General features: G+C 41.4%; 1 protein-coding gene across 3 annotated transcripts in view; it reads right to left on the bottom strand.

Annotated features, from left to right (window-relative positions):
- The window catches only part of ASAP1 (ArfGAP with SH3 domain, ankyrin repeat and PH domain 1), a 333,180-nt gene that overhangs the window by 126,289 nt on the left and 180,927 nt on the right, over positions 1–25,964 (bottom strand). For all 3 annotated transcript variants that reach the window (XM_077809790.1, XM_077809791.1, XM_077809792.1), the window contains 4 exons: positions 20,078–20,207; positions 19,154–19,239; positions 17,276–17,351; positions 11,623–11,709 (listed from right to left, as the gene is read on the bottom strand). In XM_077809790.1, coding sequence (XP_077665916.1) covers positions 11,623–11,709; positions 17,276–17,351; positions 19,154–19,239; positions 20,078–20,207 — 379 coding nt within the window. The remainder of the gene's footprint in view (positions 1–11,622; positions 11,710–17,275; positions 17,352–19,153; positions 19,240–20,077; positions 20,208–25,964) is intronic.

Here is a 25,964-nt window from a genome sequence, read left to right as displayed (position 1 = left end):
TGTCGTGAGCCATTTCAGACAGCATGACGGGGGGTAGCGGGTTACAGACTCTTGTAGTAAGCTATAAATCCAACGTTTTTATTAAGAACATGATTTTTAGTGTCTAGAAAAGTTATGAATTTGAAACCAGACAATCACTATGCTCTCAAATGAACTCACACAGGAGAATGATAAAAGACAAAAACACCATATCACCTATGGGTGAACACTTTTCACAAAGCAATCACTCTATATCTGACCTATCAGGCCTCATCCTCAAAGGAAACCTGCGCAACACTTTCAAAAGATGAGTCTGGGAGCTTAAATTCATAACTTTGCTAGACACTAAAAATCATGGTCTTAATAAAGACACTGGATTTATGGCTTATTAAAACAATCTGTAACTCACTAACCTCCCATTTTGTCCTGTGACTACAGGAGTGATAACAGTCCATTTCACCTTGAATGGTCCTTTAGAATATGTACTAACTAGGGCTGTCGATTAATCACAGTTAACTCATGTGATTAACTAAAAAAAAAGAATCATGATTAAAAAAATTAATTGCGATTAATCGCAGTTTTAATCGCACTGTTAAACATCAGAATACCAATTGAAATTTATTAAATATTTTGGATGTTTTTCTACATTTTCATATATATTGTATTCTGTGTTATAATTGAAATCAAAGTGTATATTATTTTTATTATAAATATTTGCAATGTAAAATTGATAAATAAAAGAAATCGTATTTTTCAGTTCACCTCATACAAGTACTGTAGTGCAATCTCTTTGTCATGAAAGTGCAACATACAATGCAGTTTTTTTTGTTACACAACTGGCCTCAAAAACAATGTAAAACTTCAGAGCCTACAAGTCCATTCCTTCCTACTTCTTGTTCAGCCAATCGCTTAAGACAAACAAGTTGGTTTACATTTGCAGGAGATAATGTTACCCTCTTCTTATTTACAATGCCACCAGAAAGTGAGAACTTGTTGTCTGAGCGATTGGCTGAACAAGAAGTTGGACTGAGTGGACTTGCAGGCTCTAACATTTTACATTGTTTTATTTTTGAATGCAGTTTTTTTTTTTAACGTAATTCTACATTTGTAAGTTCTACTTTCACGATAAAGAGATTGCACTACAGTACTTGTATTAGGTGAATTGAAAAATACTATTTCTTCTGTTTTTTTTACAGTGTAAATACTTGTAATCAAAATTAAATGTAAAGTGAGCCCTGTACACTTTGTATTCTGTTTTGTAATTGAAATCAGTATATTTGAAAATGTAGAAAACACTCAAAAATATTCAAATAAATGGTATTCTATTATCATTTAACAGTGCGACTAATCGTGATTAATTTTTTTAATGGCTTGACAGCCCTAATACTAACTATGTATGCTAAACTATCTGTTTGACTTTGCATTTAGCTGTGACACTCTGAGTACCTTTCCCAGACCTGACAAAGAGCACTGTGTGGCTCAAATGCTAGTCTCTCTCACCAACAGAAGTTGGTCCAATAAAATATATTACCTCACCCACCTTACTAATAACATTGTCACTCAGAGTTCTTAAATTTTTCTTCTGCTTTCAAGTTTTATTGCATATTAGCTGTTTGTTCTGTTATTTGAACTCCTTGGTGGAGAGGGATTTATAAACTAAAACAATGCAGTTATTAATTTATGTGTGTAATCTCTACTCATGTGAAGAATGTCGTTGATTTCTGATGAAACTACTCAAATGAGCAGAAATTATTTTCATGTGACTAAAAAGTTTAAAGATTTTACCTAAGCATCTCCTACTCTTTATAAATTTTTGAATGTTCATAACAACTGTCCCCATCCTCCATAGCACTGGAACTAATTATGGAAGAATAGCTACTTAAAGAGTTACCATGCAGTGTTTTTGGCTGAAAACTTGTATTTTGTAAAAGCAATTTAAAAAACCTATTATTTTATTAATGTAATTAAAATATTTTAAAACTTTATTGTGAAGCAGTTAGATGTAGTTATAAAATACCTGAATAAAGCTACAAAAGCAAGGAAGTGAAAAGTTAAGTCTTAATTTTTATATAACCTCCTCTCTATCCATAATCATACACCTTAAAATTACTCCAAGTACTATATATCATAGATGATGCACTTCAACTTTATTCTGCTTCCTCAACCTGTTCTTCTGCAACTACTTCCAAGTGATAAGAATTTAGTATATTTGGTGCAACAGTATGTCGAATCAGGAGGGGGCAGTTTGGTGAAGCGGGTGATGTGAAGCTTGTATCCCTTGGGTGTGCACAGTTAAGATTTTAGTATATGTCAACACCAAAGATTTACATCACTGCAACATACATAAGAACAGCCATACTGGGTCAGACCAAAGGTCCATCTAGCCCAGTATCCTGTCTTCCGACAGTGGCCAATGCCAGGTGCCCCAGACGGAATGAACATTGATGACATCTTCATCATCTGGACCCATGGAAAAGAAGCCCTTGAGGAATTCCACCATGATTTCAACAATTTCCATCCCACCATCAACCTCAGCCTGAACTAGTCCACACAAGAGATCCATTTCCTGGACACGATGGTGCTAATAAGCGATGGTCACATAAACACCACCCTATACCGGAAACCTACTGACCGCTATTCCTACCTACATGCCTCCAGCTTTCATCCAGACCACACCACACGATCCATTGTCTTCAGCCAAGCTCTACGATACAACTGCATTTGCTCCAACCCCTCAGACAGAGACAAACACCTACAAGAGCTCTATCAAGCATTCTTACAACTACAATACCCACCTGCTGAAGTGAAGAAACAGATTGACAGAGCCAGAAGAGTCACCTACTACAGGACAGGCCCAACAAAGAAAATAACACAACACCACTAGCCATCACCTTCAGCCCCCAACTAAAACCTCTCCAACGCATCATCAAGGATCTACAACCTATCCTGAAGGACGACCCATCACTCTCACAGATTTTGGGAGACAGGCCAGTCCTTGCTTACAGACAGTCCCCCAACCTGAAGCAAATACTCACCAGCAACCACACACCACACAACAGAACCACTAACCCAGGAACCTATCCTTGCAACAAAGCCCGTTGCCAACTATGTCCACATATCTATTCAGGGGACACCATCATAGGGCCTAATCACATCAGCCACACTATCAGAGGCTCATTCACCTGCACATCTACCAATGTGATATATGCCATCATGTGCCAGCAATGCCCCTCTGCCATGTACATTGGTCAAACTGGACAGTTTCTACATAAAAGAATAAATGGATACAAATCAGACATCAAGAATTATAACGTTCAAAAACCAGTTGGAGAACACTTCAATCTCTTTGGTCACTCGATTACAGACCTAAAAGTGGCAATACTTCAGCAAAAAAACTTCAGAAACAGACTCCAACGAGACACTGCTGAATTGGAATTAATTTGCAAACTGGGTACAATTAACTTAGGCTTGAATAGAGACTGGGAGTGGATGGGTCATTACATAAAGTAAAACTATTTCCCCGTGTTTATTCCCCCTCCACCCCCTACTGTTCCTCAGACGTTTTTGTCAACTGCTGGAAATGGCCCACCTTGATTATCACTACAAAAGGTTCCCCCCCCGCTCTCCTGCTGGTAATAGCTCACCTTAAGTGATCACTCTGGTTACAGTGTGTATGGGAACACCCATTGTTTCATGTTCTCTATGTATATAAATCTCCCCACTGTATTTTCCACTGAATGCATCTGCTGAAGTGAGCTGTAGCTCACGAAAGCTTATGCTCAAATAAATTGGTTAGTCTCTAAGGTGCCACAAGTACTCCCTTTCTTTTTGTGAGCAGAACAGGTAATCATGAAATGATCCATCCCCGGTTACCCATTCCCAGCTTTTAGAACAATGGAACATCTGAATCATTGTAAAATAATATTTATTGGTTATGGTGGTACCAGAGAAATCATGGGATGGTTTCCTCTTGACAAGAGGCTTTTGTGGAGGGTTGGCTAGAAGTCTGCAGGATCTTGGTGTGCGAGGTCTGAGAAGCAGGCCACCGTACTAGCTGCAGGCCTACTACTGCCAGCGATACCAGTACTAAGAGGCTAAGCAAGTCTTTTGTGGCTGCATACACCTCCGGGGTGGTTGGGATCAGTACCATCTGCTCCATAACGGTCCTTAGGGAACGGCCTCAATGGACCTGGCACAGGCTCCGGAGGCAGCAGTCCTCCTTTTGGAGGCAAGGAGTGTTGTAGGGATGGCCTCTCTTCCAAACGCTTTATGGAGCATCCACCTCTGTCAAGCTTCAGACTAACACAGAAGAGTGAAAGACGGAACCTGAGGAAGGTCTGAGTCTCTTCTTTAGTACAGGGGAACAGGACAGAAAAGCCGCAGACATCTCTAGTGGGGCGTACCATACTGAAGTTGATGTACTTCAGCTGTTCTCCCCATGTGACTACTCCTATGGGGATGGAAGTGTTGCTTCCAAAAGCAAGCATTTAAGCCTCGCTGCCCTATCTTTTTTTGAGCGTGGCTTGAAACCTTTACAGATGTGACATTAGGAGAATCCCACATTGTTGACAAAACATTTCAGGCAGGTTGAATGCAGGTCGTTGACCAGCATAGGCTTTCCGCAGGATCTGCAGGACTTAAACCCTGGCAAGCGAGGCATCATTCTGGTACCAGTACCAAAAGAGGAAAAAATGGTCAAATAAAAGACCAAAAATGGAAACTTAGCCCTAAAACTGTCAAAATTTGACTAAACTAACCATAAATAACTGTTGTTGTATGCAGTGTGGTACCTCCTATGATGGTCCCAGGATATTAGAAAGATAAGGTGGGTGAAGTAATATCTTCTACTGGACCTCTCTCATCAACAGAAACTGGTCCAATAAAAGATCTTACCTCACCCTTGTCTCTAAAACAAACTACAAATTTACAACTACACCTCTACCCGGATATAACGCCGTCTGCGGGAGACAAAAAATCTTACCGCGTTATATGTGAAACCACGTTATAGCGAACTTGCTTTGGCCCCCCCTGCTCCTTGTCCCCTGACTGCCCCCTCCAGAGACCCCATCCCTAATCACCCCAGGACCCCACCGCCTACCCAACCCCCCTGCTCCCTGTCTCCTGACTGCCCTGACCTCTATCCACACCCCCGCCCCCGACAGGCACTCACCAGCAGTGGCAGGAAGCGGAGCAACGGGGCCCCAGCCAGCTCCACTCTGCCAGCTCCCAGCCATGGCGCTTCGCTTCCTGCTGCCGGTGAGTGCCTGGAAGTTGGGGAAAGGACGCCCCCTACACTTACTGGTGGCGGGAAGCAGAGTGCCGTGGAGCGGGCTGGGGCTGGACTGCTCCACTTCCGCCGCTGCCAGTGAGCACGGGGGGTGGGAGGGGCGGATCCCTTCCCTCAAGCCCCCTCCCCTGAGCGACACGGCTGGGTCTGGGCGAGGGAAGCAGAGCGGGCTGCTCCCAGTCCCCAGCTAATCACCCAAAGTGCCCCCCCACAGCTCCTGCCTCCCAGACCCGGGGGGGGGGGAGGGGAAGGGCCTGCTTTACCACATTGTATGAGAACCCGTGTTATATCGGGTCACGTTATATCAGGGTAGAGGTGTATATAGAAAAAAAAGCGAGGGAAGTACTGAATTAATCAAGTCTGGAATTGCTCTGACAACTGTGACTGGTGATAAGAAGGAACTGAGGGGGGCCAGAGGTGGTTCCCTCTTTTATCAGCACACAGTGGCACTTGAGCTACCCCAATGGGTACCACTGAGGAAAAAAATCTCCAACATCCAAGCAGGGAGCACACACGTACCTACACTGGAACTGACACGTGCAATCACTCAAAGAAGAGCTACAAGGTATCTGGTTTGTGTTAAAAGTGTCATGGGAGCTTTAATTATGAACAGCCAAGACCTCAATTTTACTACCTTAAAGTACTTTGGAAGGTAAATGGTAAGTTAATTTGTGAATTTTGATGCAATTTAAAATAGTTTAGAACCTTACAAATCTGCAAGAGAAAATCCAATTTCAGTTCATATGCTGTAATATTCTGAATTATCTGTAAATTTCCTGACGTTAAATGCTACAATGCAGTAATGCAAGGGAAAAATGCCCTTAATCTCTAACAGCCATGCCATCTGTTTCAGTAACAAACTCCAGCTTTAATCATGTAAAAGTTCAAATACCCATAGATCATTGAAGAATTGGTTGTTCAAACCAGGGTCATGTATCTTCTGTGTCAATGTCATTTAACTCGTGTGCTGAGTGCTATGTTATTTTGGTATTAAAGGACTAAAAAGCTATTGTATATTTTAAAAGCTGTGACAATCTAATGAGTAAGGACTCAGTTTAACAAAGCACGTAAGTATTTAGGAGTACAGTATAAGTTACAGTAACTCCTCACTTAAAGTTGTCCTGGTCAACGTTGTTTCGTTGTTACGTTGCTGATCTATTAGAGAACATGCTCGTTTAAAGTTGTGCAATGCTCCCTTATAACATTGTTTGGCAGCCGCCTGCTTTGTCCACTGCTTGCAGAAAGAGCAGCCCGTTGGAGCCAGCTGGTGGGGACTTGGAACTGGGGTGAACCAGCAACCCCCCTATCAGCTTCCCGCTCCACTAAATTCCCTGTGCTGCAGCCTCCCAACAGGCTATCAGTTGCCGGGCAGTTCAGTTGTCCCTCCTCCCACTGCCATGTGCTGCTCCTGCCCTCTGCCTTGGAGGGAGTCTCCTGCTTGCTGTACAGGGCGGCGGAGGAGGGGGAGGAGGAAGAATGGTTAATATGTCAGGGTGTCCCCCTCCCCCCTGCATCCCGCTTACACCATAGCCATAGAGCAGGGGGGACACACAACAGGGCTCAGGACAGAGGGAGCTTGCTGATCTACTTAAAAAGGCAATGTACTTAGAGTGGGGTCAGCATACTTAAAGGGACAATATGCATCTCTCTCTCTCTCTCTCTGTCTCGCACACACACAGGTAGGAGTCTCTGTCTGCCGTGCTGTCTCCCCTCCCTCCATTTGTGCTGCCTTGTAGAGTGTGAGGCTACATTAACAACAATGTGTTAACCCTTGAGGGCTCAGCTGTTCTAGTTCATCATTTAGCAGTAAGGCATTCCCTAGGAAATATCCCATCCTCTGACTTCACCACCTCAACCAAGCCTCACAATCATCACTGCTGTGTACAGTATTAAATTGTTTGTATAAAACTTATACTGTTTGTATACATATAATATAGTCTTTTGTCTGGTGAAAAAAATTTCCCTGGAACCTAGCTGCCCTTACTTACATTAATTCTTATGGGGAAACTGGATTCGCTTAACATCGTTTTGCTTAAAGTCACATTTTTCAGGAACATAACTACAACGCTAAGCGAGGAGTTACTGTATTGTATTGGGCTTTTTCTTCATAGATGCAGTAATGCAAATTCTAGTGCATTTTAGGCCTAGAAAATAGACTGGAAAAAGAAAAGGAGTATTGGGTAATAGAAGACTCTGCAGCAGAGCAATGTCAAGAGACATTGTTGGTGAATTGAACTCTATAAATCTTTTTAATTCCATAGAACATCTCAGCTTCACTTAAAAAGTTATTAGGGATTGAGGAACTTGGAAAAAAACATCCTTGTTTTACAAATTCTATTAGAGAACATGCTCGTTTAAAGTTGTGCAATGCTCCCTTATAACATTGTTTGGCAGCCGCCTGCTTTGTCCACTGCTTACAGAAAGAGCAGCCCGTTGGAGCCAGCTGGTGGGGACTTGGAACTGGGGTGAACCAGCAACCCCCCTATCAGCTTCTCCCGGTCTCCCACAGTATTCTTGTCAGCAAGTTAAGGAAGTATGGGCTGGATGAATGCACTATAAGGTGGGTAGAAAGCTGGCTAGATTGTCGGGCTCAACGGGTAGTGATCAATGGCTCCATGTCTAGTTGGCAGCCGGTATCAAGTGGAGTGCCCCAAGGGTCGGTCCTGGGGCCGATTTTGTTCAATATCTTCATAAATGATCTGGAGGATGGTGTGGATTGCACTCTCAGCAAATTTGCGGATGATACTAAACTGGGAGGAGTGGTAGATACGCTGGAGGGGAGGGATAGGATACAGAGGGACCTAGACAGATTGGAGGAGTGGGCCAAAAGAAATCCAATGAGGTTCAATAAGGATAAGTGCAGGGTCCTGCACTTAGGACGGAAGAGTCCAATGCACCGCTACAGACTAGGGACCGAATGGCTAGGCAGCAGTTCTGCGGAAAAGGACCTAGGGGTGACAGTGGACGAGAAGCTGGATATGAGTCAGCAGTGTGCCCTTGTTGCCAAGAAGGCCAATGGCATTTTGGGATGTATAAGTAGGGGCCTTGCCAGCAGATCGAGGGACGTGATCGTTCCCCTCTATTCGACATTGGTGAGGCCTCATCTGGAGTACTGTGTCCAGTTTTGGGCCCCACACTACAAGAAGGATGTGGATAAATTGGAGAGAGTCCAGCGAAGGGCAACAAAAATGATTAGGGGTCTAGAACACATGACTTATGAGGAGAGGCTGAGGGAGCTGGGATTGTTTAGTCTGCAGAAGAGAAGAATGAGGGGGGATTTGATAGCTGCTTTCAACTACCTGAGAGGTAGTTCCAGAGAGGATGGTTCTAGACTATTCTCAGTGGTGGAAGAGGACAGGACAAGGAGTAATGGTCTCAAGTTGCAGTGGGGGAGGTTTAGATTGGATATTAGGAAAAACTTTTTCACTATGAGGGTGGTGAAACACTGGAATGCGTTACCTAGGGAGGTGATAGAATCTCCTTCCTTAGAGGTTTTTAAGGTCAGGCTTGACAAAGCCCTGGCTGGGATGATTTAACTGGGAATTGGTCCTGCTTCGAGCAGGGGGTTGGACTAGATGACCTTCTGGGGTCCCTTCCAACCCTGATATTCTATGATTCTATGAAATTTTTTTAAATGATTTCAAAACACCATTTGGGTGTCAATATCTATTCAAACAGAACTTCTTTCCCTGAAAACAATTTATTCTTTCATTATAGTAAATGCCTCCCCTGAGCTCACTGAATATTTGAGAATAATGACCTTCCTCCTTTTACTTTAAAAGTATCCTTTTGAAGCCAAAATTTAATTTTAAAAGTGGGTTTATCTTTTATTTAAGTCTGACAGCTTGACTCATGGTAACTGCAACTGGAATAACTAAATCAGTTCTAATTCACATTTTAGTTAGTTATTTTATTGCATGTCTGTGTGTGGAAACATACTTCAGAAAAAAGTGCTATATTTCAATGGAACTTGTATTCATTTTTTGCCAACTTAAATTTCACTGAAATAAGATGAATTTAGTCAGAAATAAAAATGTGCAAACAAAATATGCAATGAAATAGCAAAAGGTGTGAATTTACAGCTGATTGAGCTCTTTTGGTTGCAGTTAGCATATAAACAAGACCTTAGAGAAACTTGGAGAACATACTGGGTAAAATACTGGTCTTACTGAAGTCAATGCGAGTTTTCCTGTTGACTTCAATTGGACCAGGAGTTCACTGGTTGTATGTATGGAATGCTCTCTCTAGTGGATTATCCTTTTGATCCATTGTCTATGTTTCATAATCCTTTTGTTTACAAAAAAACATGTATGAATTCTGGGTGTTAAACATGCAATACTCAGTGACTCTATTATAAGGAATACATACAGGAGCGCAAGTTGCATTTTTAAGTAAGCCTCTCTGAGTTTTGAAAACTGTCTTGAAGATAATGGCCCCTAGCACACTATAAATTCAGAAAGGTAGTCTATATTTATTTTTTAATTCTCAGTAGAATTACTAATGCTATGAAATGATGAAAAAAACACTGAGCTGTTTCAGATTAACTGATAAACTTTAAAACTGGCATACTAAAACACATGATTATATATATTTCAGGAATGAATTACTATGCTCTGTTAACGTGTTGGGATTCTGATGTCAAATGTTTCTATATCTCTTTTTTATTAGTGATAGATCTTAAAATAAAACAAGAATAAACATTTCTGTTTCTAGATTTCTTGATAAAATTATTTTAAAATTTATGAAAATTTTCCGTTAATCCATTTCTGTTAATGAAGCCAACAATTATAAAATAACACTTAAAATTTGTGTTAAGTATGAAGATGTGGGAAAGAATGACTGTCTTTTAATAATTTACAAAAATACTAAATTATGACTATACATCTGACTTTAAATAAACCCTCTGAGAAGTCATATTGCAATCTACAGACATCAGCTAAAGAATTTCAGTGTGCTCCATACAAAATTAACAATATAAAGTATATCAAAAATGGTCATTTGTTCTGGTTACCAATGTCCACTATCTAACATTAGCAATACTGCCCAATTATAGGATCCCCACCAAGGCATTAATCTTCATAAGTATCTTATTAGAGAGTGGAGGGTGCTCATGATTTACAATGTATGCCATTACAAAATCATCTGCACAATCCACTGATTACCATTTTTAGTACCCTACGTTTAAGAACAAAAGAAGATTTGATAGAGTTTTCCATTTTTTAAACTACTAAAACTGAATCATGTTCTTCACTGTTTTGGAGAGAATATGATCAACACTTTCGCATTTGATTTCCCTCAGATTATTTTTAATTTCTACATCTATATACCAGCTGATGTTTAGATTTAGACTGAGCAGCCAATGAGGTACAACACTAGTTGCCAGCAAGGCTTTGTATTACACTGGCTACCAGCATGGTACATAACTGGTTACTCCAGAGATGGAGAGCTTTAAAAACACTACAGTAGAGTGCAATATAAGGGCTATACTATAACTATATTAAGTAACTGAAATAATTGATCATAAAAAAGACGGAAAACTTCAGATTCCTAATGTTATTTTCACCATATGTGTAAATTAAATATTAAATATTTCACATTCTTAATATAGTTAGATGAGGGATGGATAGTTGTTATTTTTGACCCTTAATGACATTAATTTTAAAATTTACTAAGCAGACCCTCTGCTCAAACTGTAATTACAACGCTTTCTCTGCAACTAAGCATACAAAACGTGACATTAAGAAATCATAGAAGGAGGGCATATTTATTTGCATGGCGTTTAAGAACATGGTTGGGTCAGGTGACCCTGTTAGGAGTAGTTGGTCATACAGACCAAACTTCATTATATATGTCCTGCGGCTGTAATCAAGATGTGAGAGGAGGAAGATCTGGACCAGCCTTAACAGTAAACATTTTCTTTTGAAAAAATTAAGTTTTTATTTTAAAAATAGGTTTATCTTCTTTCCCATCTTAAGTATTACCGCCATCACAAAATAAAATGGCAGCAGCATGGGACGAATACGCAAAGGCAGATCTCATTTTTATTTTGAAATATTTTGTTACTTAGCATCATAGTATTGCACAGAATTTGTAGTATGATTTCTTGCTGTTTCTTTTGAGGAGCAGAAGGGGAGGGAAGGGTCTCTTCTCACATATGAAATCTGACAAATATCCAAAACCTTACTCTGCATTGACATGTAGTTGGATATTTTGAATGTTATTTTTGTTGAATACTGTTTAGGAAACAAACAAATTGTTCTGCACGAAGAAATGATGCCTATATAAGCCAGTTTTCAACTCAGACTTCATACAATTTACATTCTGCTCGAGAGTAAGACACATGTAAAATTACCTACCTCTTTCTGATCAAGCTGTAAAGAGGATTTTATCAAGTCTCGGAGTGCAGTAAGCTGTTTCTTTTCTTCATCTTGTGTCTGCTTTATCTGTGGAAGGAAAAATTACTGGTATTATTTCCTTTTCTAAAAGCAACTTTTACCTTCAAAGTTTAAATTCACCAAATTTGGCACTCTGTATTTGGCCTTCGTGGCCCCTGCCTGAGGTCCCGCTGCTCTGCTACGCTTGCCCCAGGAAGCAGTGAGATAGGAGAAAAAGTGGAGCAAAGGTGGGTCCTCCATGCCTTTCTGGTGAGGCCTCACTGAAGCAGCCATGTTGGAAGCTAAAGAAACCTGGTCCTCCAAGGTCTAAAAGGGGTAGGGACAGTCAAGCCAATCAGAGCCCTCAGGCTCAGATAACAGGAGCAGCAGGGCCTTAGCAGGTCATCCTGGCTGAAATCAGAGGAGTGAGAAAGAGAGGTCCTCTATGGCTTGGAGATAGAAAAGAACCGAAGGATGCTGGCCCTGAAATAGGGCTGGAGACAAAAAGGGTCTGGTAGGAGAGGACCAGAGAAATAGCAACGGACTGAAGTAAGCAGTAAGTGGCTGCTGTGTATAGGGTTCCTGTGTTGGAACTCAGAATAGTGGGTGTGCCTGGGTTCCCCTACCAGCCACAGCTAAAGTATAAACCCCAAGAAGGGGACAGGCTTTATTTGGGAGCCTGAACAAACATCCCAATTTAAAGTGCCCAGAGCCAGGGCTGAAGACCTGAGCGAGGGCAAACAGACTGTTTAGTTACTGGACTTGGATACCCCAGAAAGGGTTCATTCAGACTTTGTGACTGGATTGGAAAGCCAAGCCATGGAAGGAAGATCCAATAAGGTTGGCCAGCAGCCTGCAGGGAGCACCAGAGATAAGCAAAGGACTGTGATAGCACACCCCACCACTCAGAGCCATTACAGTCACCCATGAAAATTAAACACACAGTAGTCTATTCCTTATGTATTTATCCTCTATACGCATATACCTCAAAAGCAAGCCAAAGTGAATGTATATTGAGAAATAGCCTCTTCAGTCTCTGCAAATGGATAGCATGTACTTTCTTGCCATATGTTAATGGTTCATTATAGTTAACACCACTAAATTAGTCTCCAAAGTCTTAATATTTCAAATAAGCTTGACAGCTGGTTTATAACTAGACTGGAAACGGAAAGAGTTTAATTCAACCTCATACGTAAGGTCTGGGAGCATGTGTAATTCTGTGGGCAGAGGTAAGGGTGATGTCATCTGATTTGTAAAAGTCTACAGAATCTCAGTTTAACAGTGTCAACTGCTGCAGCATGATAGGAGGGAATCGCTGCCATCCTGGCTCCCAGGTTGAGGTCCACCAGTTGGTAGAAATTTTAATAATACAGTGTTGTTGGAAATGGATTGAGCTGGGTATCATTCAAAAGCCCTATCTCCCTCGAAAAAAATGGTATCAAATATGACAAATCCTAGAACAATTATGTAAATATATATTTAAGAAAATGTTTTAAAATATATTTTTTAAATTATACTTTAACACAGGCATGTCAAACATGCAGTCCTCACGAAGATAAATTGTGGCCTTTGACTGACAGTACTGTGTTATCAGTTAATGTCCAGAACATACCTGCTAAATTTTTTTAAGGTTACAGATTACTCTAAATGGAAGGAGAGCTTCAAGTTGATTTGCCATCATCAGCAAAACAAGAAGTGGTTCCGTGGTACTGATTATCAGCTTTATTTATTATGCCAAAACAGTTGTAATGAGGTACTGGTTAAGACGTCAGCATCCAGCCAGAAATTACTGGAATTCATCTGCAAACGGTATGCATGTAGTTACATAACGTATATTACATAACATAATTAATTACAATTCCAAAGTAATTTATTACAAAATCCTTATTTTTACTTCAGTCTTGATCCTTTTTAGGCATTAATGGGGAGACACAAGAGTACTGACTAACCGCTGAATCTTTGGAGACTATAACTGTGGAGGACCTGGTTAAACACAATGCTCAGTGGCACTTTAAATGCTGTAAGAAGTGCACCCATAACCTGAATTTAGCAAGGCTGGAGAGGAAGTACATTGTGCATCAGGAAAAAGTTGAAGATGCTGGGATATGTGCTAGCTGTGGGCAAGACTCACCTTATACTAGTTCCCATGGCACATGTTTCGAGAACACCTGCTTCTTGTCTGGTAAGCTGGAAGCCCAATGGCATCCATTAAATATAGTTTCAACACATGAGACAAGTGAGAAACTATGTGAAGTAGTCACCCTTGGTGAGAACATTCCCTGGAAAATAAAGTTTTAAGTGGCTGCATTGATCCAAAAGACACCCACACATACAACACTGCCTATCACATCGACTATGCCAAGGAAGTATGTAATGTGTTGCATCAAAAGTAAAAGAAACAAATACTGGTTTTACCACTGCAAACTGTACAACTCAACTGGAGTTGACTAATTGTCTTGCAGAGGCTCTAATGAATGGGAAAGTGGTGTTGATGGCTGATGCAGAAGCTAAATAGAGAGAAATATATGCTTTGAATGGAATAGAAAAGGAACAAATGTTTAGCAGAAAGGCTCTTAGAGCACATATTGAAGATGAACTGCGGGCTACGAACATTGCTTTTTGCAATCTGATCCACAGAAATGAATCTCAGCACATATCCTTGAAATCTTCAAAAGAAGTGGCACTATCAAAAGCAGAAAAAAAGAGCTGATTTCAACAGTAATATTAAGACACTGTTTGCAGCTGCTAAAATTTTACAGAAAGGCATTTTGTCCTGCATGCAGTATGTTGGGAGTTTCAGGGACCGATAGACGATGCCCAACCTGAATAAGAGATATGGAAAAGTCTGACCCTGACATATGGGAGAAATTTTGAAAACGAAATGTGGTTGTTAGAAGGTTGCCTGTTGGCCACTTCTGTCCACATGATGCCCTAAAACAAGAATACAGAGCTTTGAAAGTCCTTGGGGAGGGAGAGGGGAGGGGGCGGGTTGGTGGGCATAACAGTATACAAATGGAAAAGGAGTACTTGTGGCACCTTAGAGACTAACCAATTTATTTGAGCATAAGCTTTCATGAGCTACAGCTCACTTCATCGGATGCATCCGATGAAGTGAGCTGTAGCTCACAAAAGCTTATGCTCAAATAAATTGGTTAGTCTCTAAGGTGCCACAAGCACTCCTTTTCTTTTTGCAAATACAGACTAACACGGCTGTTACTCTGAAACCTGTCAGTATACAAATGTTCTTTCCTATTTTCCTGACAATCCCGGAACTCCATCGAATTTCAAACGAAACATTAAGCATGGCTGAGATGACTCCCCAGAAGTAACCAAACATCATCTAGTCTCATCAGGTGCTGTTAAACGTTAAGAAGGGTCGATTTTAAAGCTACAGGATGATCTTACTCTCACTGAAAACCAATTTGCATATGACAGACCAGAGCTCATTAATATCAAATCTTCAGTGATAAGATTACAGACAGGTCATTGTTTACTCATCTCCTTGTTGTGTCTAGATCTCAGGGTGATACTGATCTATGTGAGACTTTGAGAAAGTAGGAGTTCTCCGTGATACCACGACTGATGGTCGAATGTAAAGGAACAATGTATACGTGCCAGGAGAAAAGCAAACTAATGCACAACTTGCATAGTCTTTCTAAGCCAACACCTACTGACAGATTTTCTAGTACTCTCTGTGAGAAGGTACCCAATACTTCCTCAAGATTCTATTTTTGTGCATGCTGCTGGGAATCCGAATCACAGTATATCCCTCCAAGCTGTGTTCCTACTACTTGGAACATTAAAAGCTGGCACGTTGCCAGCATTCATATGCTGAGTTTAACATTTCAAGACCAAGATTGTAACACTTGCAGAGCTATGTTGGTCGATATTGTCTAAGAAGCAGAAAGAGAAAAGTTGCCACTGACAAGGGGTACATTTATACCTGCTACCAAAAGGGCAAACTATCAAGTAATGAAATGGTTTTAGGACGATTAAGTGCATCCAAAACTATCTTCCCATACTGGGCATGAATCGGTCTTCGAGGAGAACCTGATCACATCAGTTAAGTGTGAAATACCATGCATTCTTGAATCAATCCTTCAGCTAATCAAATGCTTGTATGCAATGACCAGATGCTCAACACCCTGCAAATGTCTGGCCAGCAGCCTGCCTGGCATAGAGATGTGTTAGCTTGGCATGTACAAGGATCAGTGTGACCACACAGCTAGCAGTGAGGCCCTAGACAAGGACAACACTGATGATGAATACATGTTTTCAGTCCAACATGTCCAGACTAGCTTCCCTAGTATTACCAAAGATCAACATGTTTTTTATGTAAGCAAGACATCCCTGTGTTGAAGTATAATTAAAATGTTGGGTTTTAAACATTATCTCAAATACATATCTACATATGTATGTCATGTTTGTCATCATGGTGTTTGTGGGAGAACGGGCTTTTGAACGATACCCAACTTGACCCATTTCCAATGACACTTATCAAATTTCACCAACTGGAGATCTGGCAGCAGAAGTAACACGCCCCCCCCCCCCCCCGACCCCATTACGCCATAGAGGGTGACACCACTGAAATTATGATTCTGTAGATTTTTACAAATCAAATGACACCTTCCTTACCTTTGTATCGTTCACTTGCTCCCAGAATGAGATTTTAACACATTATGCCCCCAGACTAATAAACTACAAAAGCTAATGGGATTACCATGGCAATGTCTACACAACAAAAAGAAACAAACCAATCAACCAAGTAGTGGCAGCGAGTCAGAGTTGTAGGTCAACTGATTCGGGCTTGCGGGGCTCATGCTACAGGGCTAATAGTAGTGTAAATGTTCCTGTTCAGTCTGGAGCTCAGACTAGGAGACCCTCCTCCCTTGCTGGGTTTCTGAGCCCGTACTCCAGTCCTAGCAGGAATATCGACACTGCTATTTTTAGTCCTATAGTGAGAGCCCATGAGCCGAAGTCAATTGTCCAAGGCTCTGAGACATATTGCCACAGGATTTTTTATGCCATGTACATGTACCTTATGACTTCAGATTATGAAATACAAAATTACATTGGTGACGCTGAGCTCTAATACTTTATCATTTTTTGCCTCCAAATCAACAATCACCATTTGCAATATTAGTATTTGAGAGATTACAGAACTACACAATTCACTCATCAAATGCTGTGTTGTACACAATTCCAAATTAAGTCTGTATTGTCAAGCAGTCCATTATGAAAACCAGACACAGATAAAATTTGTGCTATATTAGTGAATATCTGATGCAAGAATACCCATCCAGTACTATCCACATGGTACAACAGTCAAAGCCTCTATTTGCAGCTGAATAGATAACTTCTTCCTCAAAGTAAATCATGGTATAACTTACAGAATGCAAAGGTTTTAGGAAACAGTTAGTACCATCTAACTACTAAGATAGCTTGTCCCACCATTTTAGTTACAGTTGAGGCTTGAAGGAACACTTTTTTATTTTTACAGTGTAAATGTGAAGTTAGATTATACTTTTAGCTATTTAGTTATTTCGGTTTACTGATAGCACTTAAGACTGAATTCAGATGAACAAGCAAAAACATTTTCCTATTTTCAAACACTACAGTACCTCAAATTACTTACATTGTATAAATCGGCAGCCAACTTTTCAATATACTGTTTCAATTTATCAGCAGTTTTCAAGCCATCTTGGAAGAAACTACAATGGAAAATACCCGTGATTTATCAGCAATACATGAATTTTCTGTATCAAAAATCATTTAATTTTACATTGAAAATTATACACAACTTATACCCATTACCAGTTGTCTGAAACCATCTGAAATATCGTTTCCACATAGCTCTAATTTGAAAGCACTTTAAAGATATGAATGTTATATTATAATTCTTCACAAAATCCCTTGCTGCATGAATACAGAGTATGCCCAAATATATGTAATTTTATGACTGAGTTAATCTTGAAACTGCTTTTGCATACAATTTTGATTTGGTTTTAGCATTTCAGACTTCAGAGTATACAGTGATGTCATGTAAAAAGCAAATTCACACAGTACACACACTGCAAAAGCCTACGTGTATGAGTCTCATAAAACTCTGCAAACCCCACACACATTCACCCAAACTGCATTCATCAACTGATAGGTAGACACAGGACATACAAACCTCTGTAGATAAACACAATATTAATCTCTGTCAACTAAGTATCTATTTTAAGTGGAAAGCTCTGGGAAAGAGACTGTAATTTATCCACCAGAGAGACAAGCTCTTAATTCGTGTATTTCTCTTAAGATTTCAATGGCACACTCTCCCTTACCACTTCTGTCAGCAGAAGAGATTTAACACTGACTTCTACCCCTAGATACCAACATCAATAGAGATAAATTTCATTGTTTTATTTTATCACTGCTAGTAAACATTTTTCTCTTTAGCGATTCCTATCTCTCTCTCTCTCTCTCTCTCTCTCATCACAGCTGCACATGAGATCTCTCTCATCTTGTGCATCAATTCAAGACAAAAGCGTCTTAAAGTCTAGTTTTGGTAAGTCTGCCTCTGTGCTCCCATCTGTAAAAACTGATATAATTTACCACTTATCTACTGATGTCACATGGATGCTGTCAGGATTACTTGTTTGTAAAATGATTTTGAAGACTAAAAGTGCTATGTAAATATTAATTATTATTACGTAGAAGTAAGCAAGTTACCTGTTCATTACATTCCAGCTCCATCTGCTTTGACAGTTAAAATCTGCTTCCTACACAGCACTAGAGGGTTATGCTGCCTTTTCACTAGACCTACCTCTCTCTCTGGTTCCCTCTTTTCTTTTTGAAGGAAGCAGTTCTTTACTTGCCTGTGGAATCTCTATTTAGGTTGGTCATATTGTAGTCACCATCTTTTCACTTGGAGGAGGACTAGAGAGAGCAGTATTTGGACCAGACAAAGCTATTCCCTAATTAACCTAATGGATCACTGTTGTGCAATACAAAAAATACCCTTCAACCCTCTCACTCCCACAGAGTGAGAAACTCAGAACAGAAATGAAAGATACAAATTTGATATGCCCTTACAAAACACTATCTTCAAGCTCGTTTACTAGTAAGAATTATGGATACACATAAGAGAGCTAGCATGTATTCTACTGCAGTCCAGTCACTTTACCCTAGTGATATTAAATGGAACACAAAATTGAATAAAGAACTGAATTCTATTGATACTTTAAAATCAAATTCAATGGCTCTCAATTCATAGACAGCACTGATCATTAAGTATTCAGAATGGCCCAATTTAACAGTCTGCTTGGAATAGACATTACCTGGACTTGAGTCAAAGCTAGGCAATGTTCACATTTCTGTTGTCAGATTTATTTGGCAGAAAAGCCTCAAATGCTTCAATGACCCACCATCAAAAGACAGACACCATCAAGACAATGTAGCAAAGGGAGGTAGAGAAACACATTTGTTTAACTGAAATATTGGATTTAACGATCCAAAGTGTTATACTTACTTGCACTGTGCATGATAATACTTAATAAGATTCTGTAGAAGGTCCACACCTTTTTTTGTCTTGATTTCATTAACCTTAATGAGATACTGTAGAAATAAAAACATAACTTGCTGATGATATTTATATGTTAGATCTTCAGCTATGTTCAAAAAGAAGAGCTTCTATCTCCAATCTGTTCAACTAATTCAATAATGATCTCTGTGGTTACCTTGTTGCTGATTTGCAGAACATTGAACCAACACACAATGATTAAAACCTGAATACGCAAAATAAATTAGTATGTTTTTAGAATGCCCAAATGAACTAATTTTAACAATTTCTAATACAAGTTTGCCATAAATGCAGGAATTTTTTTCCTCAAACGGTAGGAAGACATGCCTTTTCATTACATCACAATTATTAGTGCATTACTTCAAAATAAGAATGTTATCAAATTCTAATTGATTTCTCCTCAAATTGAATATAAAGAGAACTATTTTAAAAGTTACTAGTAAATATTTTAGAAGCGATCATCGTAAATTAATATTGATTGAACTAACATGTCAGTTTAACAGGCATCACCAGATTCTCAACCAAATATTTCCTAATTTTACAAACAATATATCAGAAAAGACATCCGGAACAGCAATGCTTTGCACCTAAAGACCAAGAAAACTGTTTTTGCTTACTATGCTTTCTTTAGCTCGAGAGCCTTACTCTAACAATCTAAACAGAGGACTGAAACTCAAAATGAGAGGATGGCGAAGCCATGTCTTGCATAGGATTTCCAGAACAATAATCTTTAATATAGTTCAGCCACTTGACAGCCAAACGCATTTTCTAATTTCACTAGCAAGAGAATTTCATCACCACTTTCTAATAGGATCGATAGGACACTTCTATTAAAGTATGTCACATAATTAAATGGTGAAAGTTGTTTCTTACTTCACACATCTGGAGCTGAAATAGTCGCCTTTCCTTCTCCATTTCTTCTGCTATCTCAGCTCCTGTTATCTCTGTTCGTATCATCCCATGCTGTTTTGCATGTTCTCTTTTTTCCTTTTCAATTTTTGTGCTGGAATTATAATTAAAATAGATTTTGGGAAACTTATTTCACTGTAATGTGATCTAGAAATTTTACTAAAACATACATTGTATAACATCATGATGGAAAAATAGCCATTCTGTAAACACACATTCTCCCATATTTTAACAAGTTCCCTCAATAATACCTTGGGATTTGAGACAACTGACTTGCAGACGAAATGCTGACATCACTATTAGGTGAGCCCTCAGTGAACTGAGTAAGAGACCAGAAGACTGATGTGTAATAGATACTCCAAAATGTCCTGAATGAAGGCCAGTATTGGCTGAATTCTCCACTTGGACCATTAAGCTGCCGTAATAGAAGGCCTCCTACTGTTAAGCAACATCTGTCAAACAGCTTCCGAACATTGTTGCTCCCTCCTCATCTAGTCATGCAACATCCACACCATGAGATACAGAGTGCTAAGTGCAAAACTTGACCGTGGTGCTGAGTCAGTAGGTCAGGATGAAGAGGAAGTAATATGGGAGGCTGAACCAACAGACTGAGAAGGTCAGACAACCAACATTGCTTCAGCGAAGCTGGAGTGTGGAGAATCATTTTGGCATGCTCCAACTTCAGCTTTAAAATGACCTTTGTGGTGACTGGGATTGGGGAGGGTGGAAGCATACATCAGAGCTAATCCCTAACTGAAGTGCAAGGGGTTGTTTGGAAGCCTGGGATGAGACCTGCTTGAGAGCAAAATTGATGGCACTTCTTGTTGTCTCTTGTTACAGAAAGATCAACAGTCAGAATGCCCCATTCTGCAAAGCTGGATCTCACCACACACTGACTTCAGAGACCACCCATGATCCTGGGAGAAATTCCTACTGTGCTAGAACTGCCAGTTGGGTATGGCCCAACACCTAAACAGATACTTTGCCTCAGATTTCAGTAAGGGTAATGAGGAGTTTGGGAGAAGCGGCTAATGGGAATGAGAATAAGGAAGCATCAGTTACCACTTCCAGAGTGGAAGCCAAACTCAAACAGCTTAATGGGACCAAATGAAGGTGCCCAGATAATCTCCATACAAGAATATTAAAGGAACTGGTACATGAAATTGCAAGCCCAATAGCAAGGACTTTTAATGAATCCGTAAACTCAGGAGGCGTACCCTATGATTGGAGAATTGCAAATATAGTATCTATATTTAAGAAAGGAAAACATAATGGTCTGGGGAACTACAGGACCATTGATTTGACCTCCATTGTATACAAGGTCTTAGAACAAATTTTGAAAGAAAGAATGATTAAAGATACAGAGGTAAGTGGTAACTGGGATAGAATTCAACATAGTTTTACAAAAGATAGATCATGCAGACCAACTCAATCTTTCTTTGAGAAGATGACAGATTTTCTAGACAATGGAAATTCAGTAGATCTAACCTTCCTAGATTTCAGTAAAGCATCTGATACATTTCCATATGGGAAATTATTAGTTAAACTGTAGACAATGGGGATTATAATATGAGAATCAAAAGGTGGGTAAGGAATTGGTTAGAGGTGAGACTACAACAAGCCATATTGAAACATCAGGCTAGAGAGATTAGTAGAGTTCCTCAGGGATTCATCTTGGGACCTGTGACAGGATCCCCAGGGTACAACCCGGAACTGGGGTACCGCACTGCCCCCGTAACTCTCCAGCCCGGGCTGTCTCTCACAATACTTTGCTAGTGACAAGCAGAAAACCCCTCCACGCGCTGTTATCACGTAGCACAACATGTGGAGACCCACACCCAGCTAGACAGCATGAATGCTCCCAGAGCCACTCACGAATCACGCAGAGAAAGACACCAGCAAATCTCCCAAGCCTGGCACCCTAGACTGTACTGTCTTGCCCTGGTCAGAAGCCTAACCAGTGTAAGTTTATTACCCAGTCTGTCCCTCCCTTGATGTGGAGAGGACACACACTAGCCTTTGTCACCTGAGCTGAAATTTCCCAAGCACTTCAACCAAAACACACTGTTTTTGGTAAAATATAAAATAGATTTATTAACTACCAAAAGATAGATTTTAAGTGATTATAAGTAGTAGGCACAAAAGGTCAGAGATAGTTACCAAAGAAAATAAAAGGTAAGCGCAGAGTCTAAATCTTAAACCTTAATAGACTAGGCAGTATTTGGCTCCAGCAGTTTTCTCACTCCACTGGATGTTACAGTTCTTAATACACAGGCTTCCCCTTTTAAGCCTGGGACCAGTCTCCTCAGTTGAAGTCTTTGTCTTCCCAGCATTTTTGTCGTTTCCAGAGTAGGTGAGGGAAGGAGAAAAGCAAAAGCATGATGCCACTGTCCCCTATTTTTTATCCTCAGTCTGTGTGTCTGCAAAACACTAGCCCAGACATGTCCTGGTGGGCTTTGCTAAGTCACAAAGTTGAGCAATCCCCCATTGTGTGATGCTTGCATACAAGACCAATCTTATTTAATATTTTCATTAATGACAGCACAAAAAATGCAGTATGCTAATAAAATCTGCGAATGACACAAAGTTGGGAGGTACTGCCGATATGGAGGATGACCAGACTATGATACAAGGAGATTTGGATGACCTTAAACGTGAGTAATAGAAATGACATGCAATTTAATATTACAAAGTGCAAGGTCATGCCCTTACAGCAGGGGTGGGAAAACTTTTTGGCCTGAGGGCCACATCTGGGTCTGGAAATTGTATGGTGGGCCATGAATGCTCACGAAATTGGGGGTTGGGTGTGGGAGGGGGTGAGGGCTCTGGCTGGGGGTGCGGGCTCTGGGGTGGGTCCAGACATTAGGAGTTCAGGGTGCAGGAGAGGGCTCCGGGCTGGAGCAGGGGGTTGGGATGCAGGAGGGGGTGAGGGCTTCAGCTGGAGGTGCGGGCTCTGGGGTGGGGCCAAGGATGAGGGGTTTGGGGTGTATGAGGGGACTGGAGAAGGAGCAGAGGGGTTTGGAGTATGGGAGGGGGCTCCGGGATGAGGCGGGGGTACAGGCTCTGAGCTGAGGGTGCGGGTTCCAGGATGGGGCCAGAAATGAGGGATTCAGGGTGCAGGAGGTGGCTCTTGGCTGGGGAAGGGGTTTGGGGTGTGGGGGAGGGGGCTCTGAGCTGGAGCTGAGGGGTTTGGAGTGTGGGAGGGGGCTTCGGACTGAGGCAAGGGGGTAGAGTGTGTGTGTGGCGATGATGGCTCCACCTAAGGGTGTGGCTCTGGAGTGGGGCTGGGACTGAGGGGTTTGGGGTCCAGGAGGGTGCTCCGGGCTGGGACTGAGTGGTGTGGGAGGGGGATCAGGGCTGGGGCGGAAAGGGGATCAGGGCTGGGATAGGGGGTTGGGGCCCAGGAGGAGGTCAGGGGTGCAGGCTCCGGGCGACACTTACCTCAAGCAGCTCCCAGAAGTAGCAGTCTGTCCCCCCCAGCTCCTACGTGGAGGTGCAGGGCCAGCCAGGCTGCTCTGTATGCTGCCCCGTCTGTAGGCGCCACCCCTGCAGCTCCCATTGGCCGTAGTTCCCAGCCAATGAGAACTGCAGAGCCGGTGCGTGGGGCAGGGGCAGCATGCGGAGCCCCCAGGCTGCCCCTACGTGTAGGAGCTGAAAGGGGGACATGCTGCTGCTTCCGGGAGCCACACGGAGCAGGGCAAGCCCCCAACCCTGCTCCCCAGCTGGAACGCTGGAGCAGGGCAAGCCCCCGACCCCATTCCCTGTCGGGACCTCGAGGGCCAGATTAAAAGGTCTGACGGGCCAAACGCTGTCCATGGGCCATAGTTTGCCCAACCCTGCCTTAGGGGATAACAACAAGAATTTTTGCTATGAGCTGGTGACTTATCAGTTAGAAGGAACAGAGGAGGAGAAAAACATGGGTATATTGGTCAATTGCAGGATGACTATAAGCGACCAATGTGATGCAGCCGTGAAAAAGGTTGATGCCATCCTAGGATGCATCAGGCAAGGTACTTCCAGTAGAGATAGGAAAGAGTCATTACCATTGTGTGAGGCACTGGTGAGATCTCATCTGAAATTCTGTGTACATTTATGTTCTCCCATGTTTAAGAAAGATGAATTCGCACCGGCACAGAAAAGGACTACCAGGACAAACAGACGAATGGAGAACCTGCCTTATGAGAGGAGACTTAAGGAGCTTGCCTTGTTCAGCCTAACAAAAGGAAGACAGAAGGGCAATATGATTGGTATTTATTCCTTTGATATATTTATGGAGAGCAGAGAGGGAGAGGAATTGTATAAATTAAGGGCCAATGTTGGCACAAGAACAAATGGATATAAACTGGCCATCAACAAGTTTAGGCTTGGAATTAGACAAAGTTTTCTAACCATCAGAGGAATGAAATTCTGGAACATCCTCACAAGGGGAGCACTGGGGGCAAAAAAACAATCTTGTTTCAAGACTGAGTTTAATAAGTTTATGGAGGGGATGGTATAATAAGGTTGCCTACAATGGCCATATGGCTCATCTGTGACTGATATCAGCAAATAGCTGCAACAGCTGGAGTTGAGGAGGGCTCTGAGTAACTACAGAGAATTCTTTTCCAGGTGGCTTCTTGGTGGGTCTTGCCCACATATTCAAGGTCTAACTGATCACCATGTTTGGGGTCAGGGAGGAATTTTCCCCCGGGTCAGATTAGCAGAGACTTGGGACGGGGGGTCGCCTTCCTCTGCAGTGCGGGGCATGGGTCACTTGCTGGTTTGAGCTAGAGTAAATGGTGGATTCTCTGTCATTTGAAGTCTTTACATCAAGATTTGAGGACATCAATAACACAGCCAGAGATCCTGGTCATTATAGGAGTGGACGGGTAAGTTTCTGTGGGCTATGACATGCAGGAGGTCAGACTAGATGATCATGATGGTACCTTCTGGCCTTAAAGCCTGTGAGTCTACAATTGATTCCAGATTCCAGGTAAGTGAGCGGCTGTGGGAATTATGGTCTCCTTGATACTGAAGAATTTCGTTGCCTCTTGATACAGCTGGTTGGAGCATGCTCCTCCTTGATTGTACACATAATACATTGTTCTGTTACTGTCTGTGAGTATATGAACCACTGTGCCCCAATGTGATCCTGGAAAGTTTGGAAGGCACTGTGAAGAGACTGATATGATGGGAAGCTTCCTGGTCCAACTACAAACCTTGAATCTTCAATATCCCCAGATGCACTCCCCAGCCTATTGAGAAGGGATCAGTGACTCCAGTCCTGGTTGGAGGAGGAAGAGGAAATTGAATGCCTTGCTCACCACTGCAAGGAATGCAGGATTGAGAGGCACTCTGACAAGCTTGTTCAATGTTTGACAACTCGGGTGACAGACCAACCTCAACCACACCTGAAAGACACAAAGGCACAGTCTTGCCTTTTTGACTACCTAATTGCATGTGGCCATATGGCCTAGTAACCTTAGACATATATGAACCATATTTGAGGGTTGAGATTGTAGTGTCAGACATGACTAGCAAATTGCTAGAAACTGTTCAGCAGAAATGCTCTCAAACTTGTGGAATCTAGTAGGGCCCCAATGAATTTGATGTTATTATATTAATGTTGACTTCCCTTTGTTCAAGATGAGACCGAGACGACTGAAGATACGTTATGCGAAGTGGACATGAAAGAGGACTTGTTCCTGGAATCTGTCTCTCACAAACCAATCATCCAGGTATGGCAAGATGTGAATTCCTTTCTTTCTGAGGTATGCTGTCACTACAGACATGCATTTGGTAACAACGTCTGGATACAAGGACAGGCCAAAGGGAACCACTATGTACTGATGGTGATCTGCTACCACAAACT

The sequence above is a fragment of the Eretmochelys imbricata genome, chromosome 2 (assembly GCF_965152235.1).
Source record: "Eretmochelys imbricata isolate rEreImb1 chromosome 2, rEreImb1.hap1, whole genome shotgun sequence".
Taxonomy (NCBI): Eukaryota; Metazoa; Chordata; order Testudines; family Cheloniidae; genus Eretmochelys; species Eretmochelys imbricata.
The sequence above is the reverse complement of the archived record's forward strand: the minus strand, read 5'-3'. Positions and strand labels throughout refer to the sequence as shown.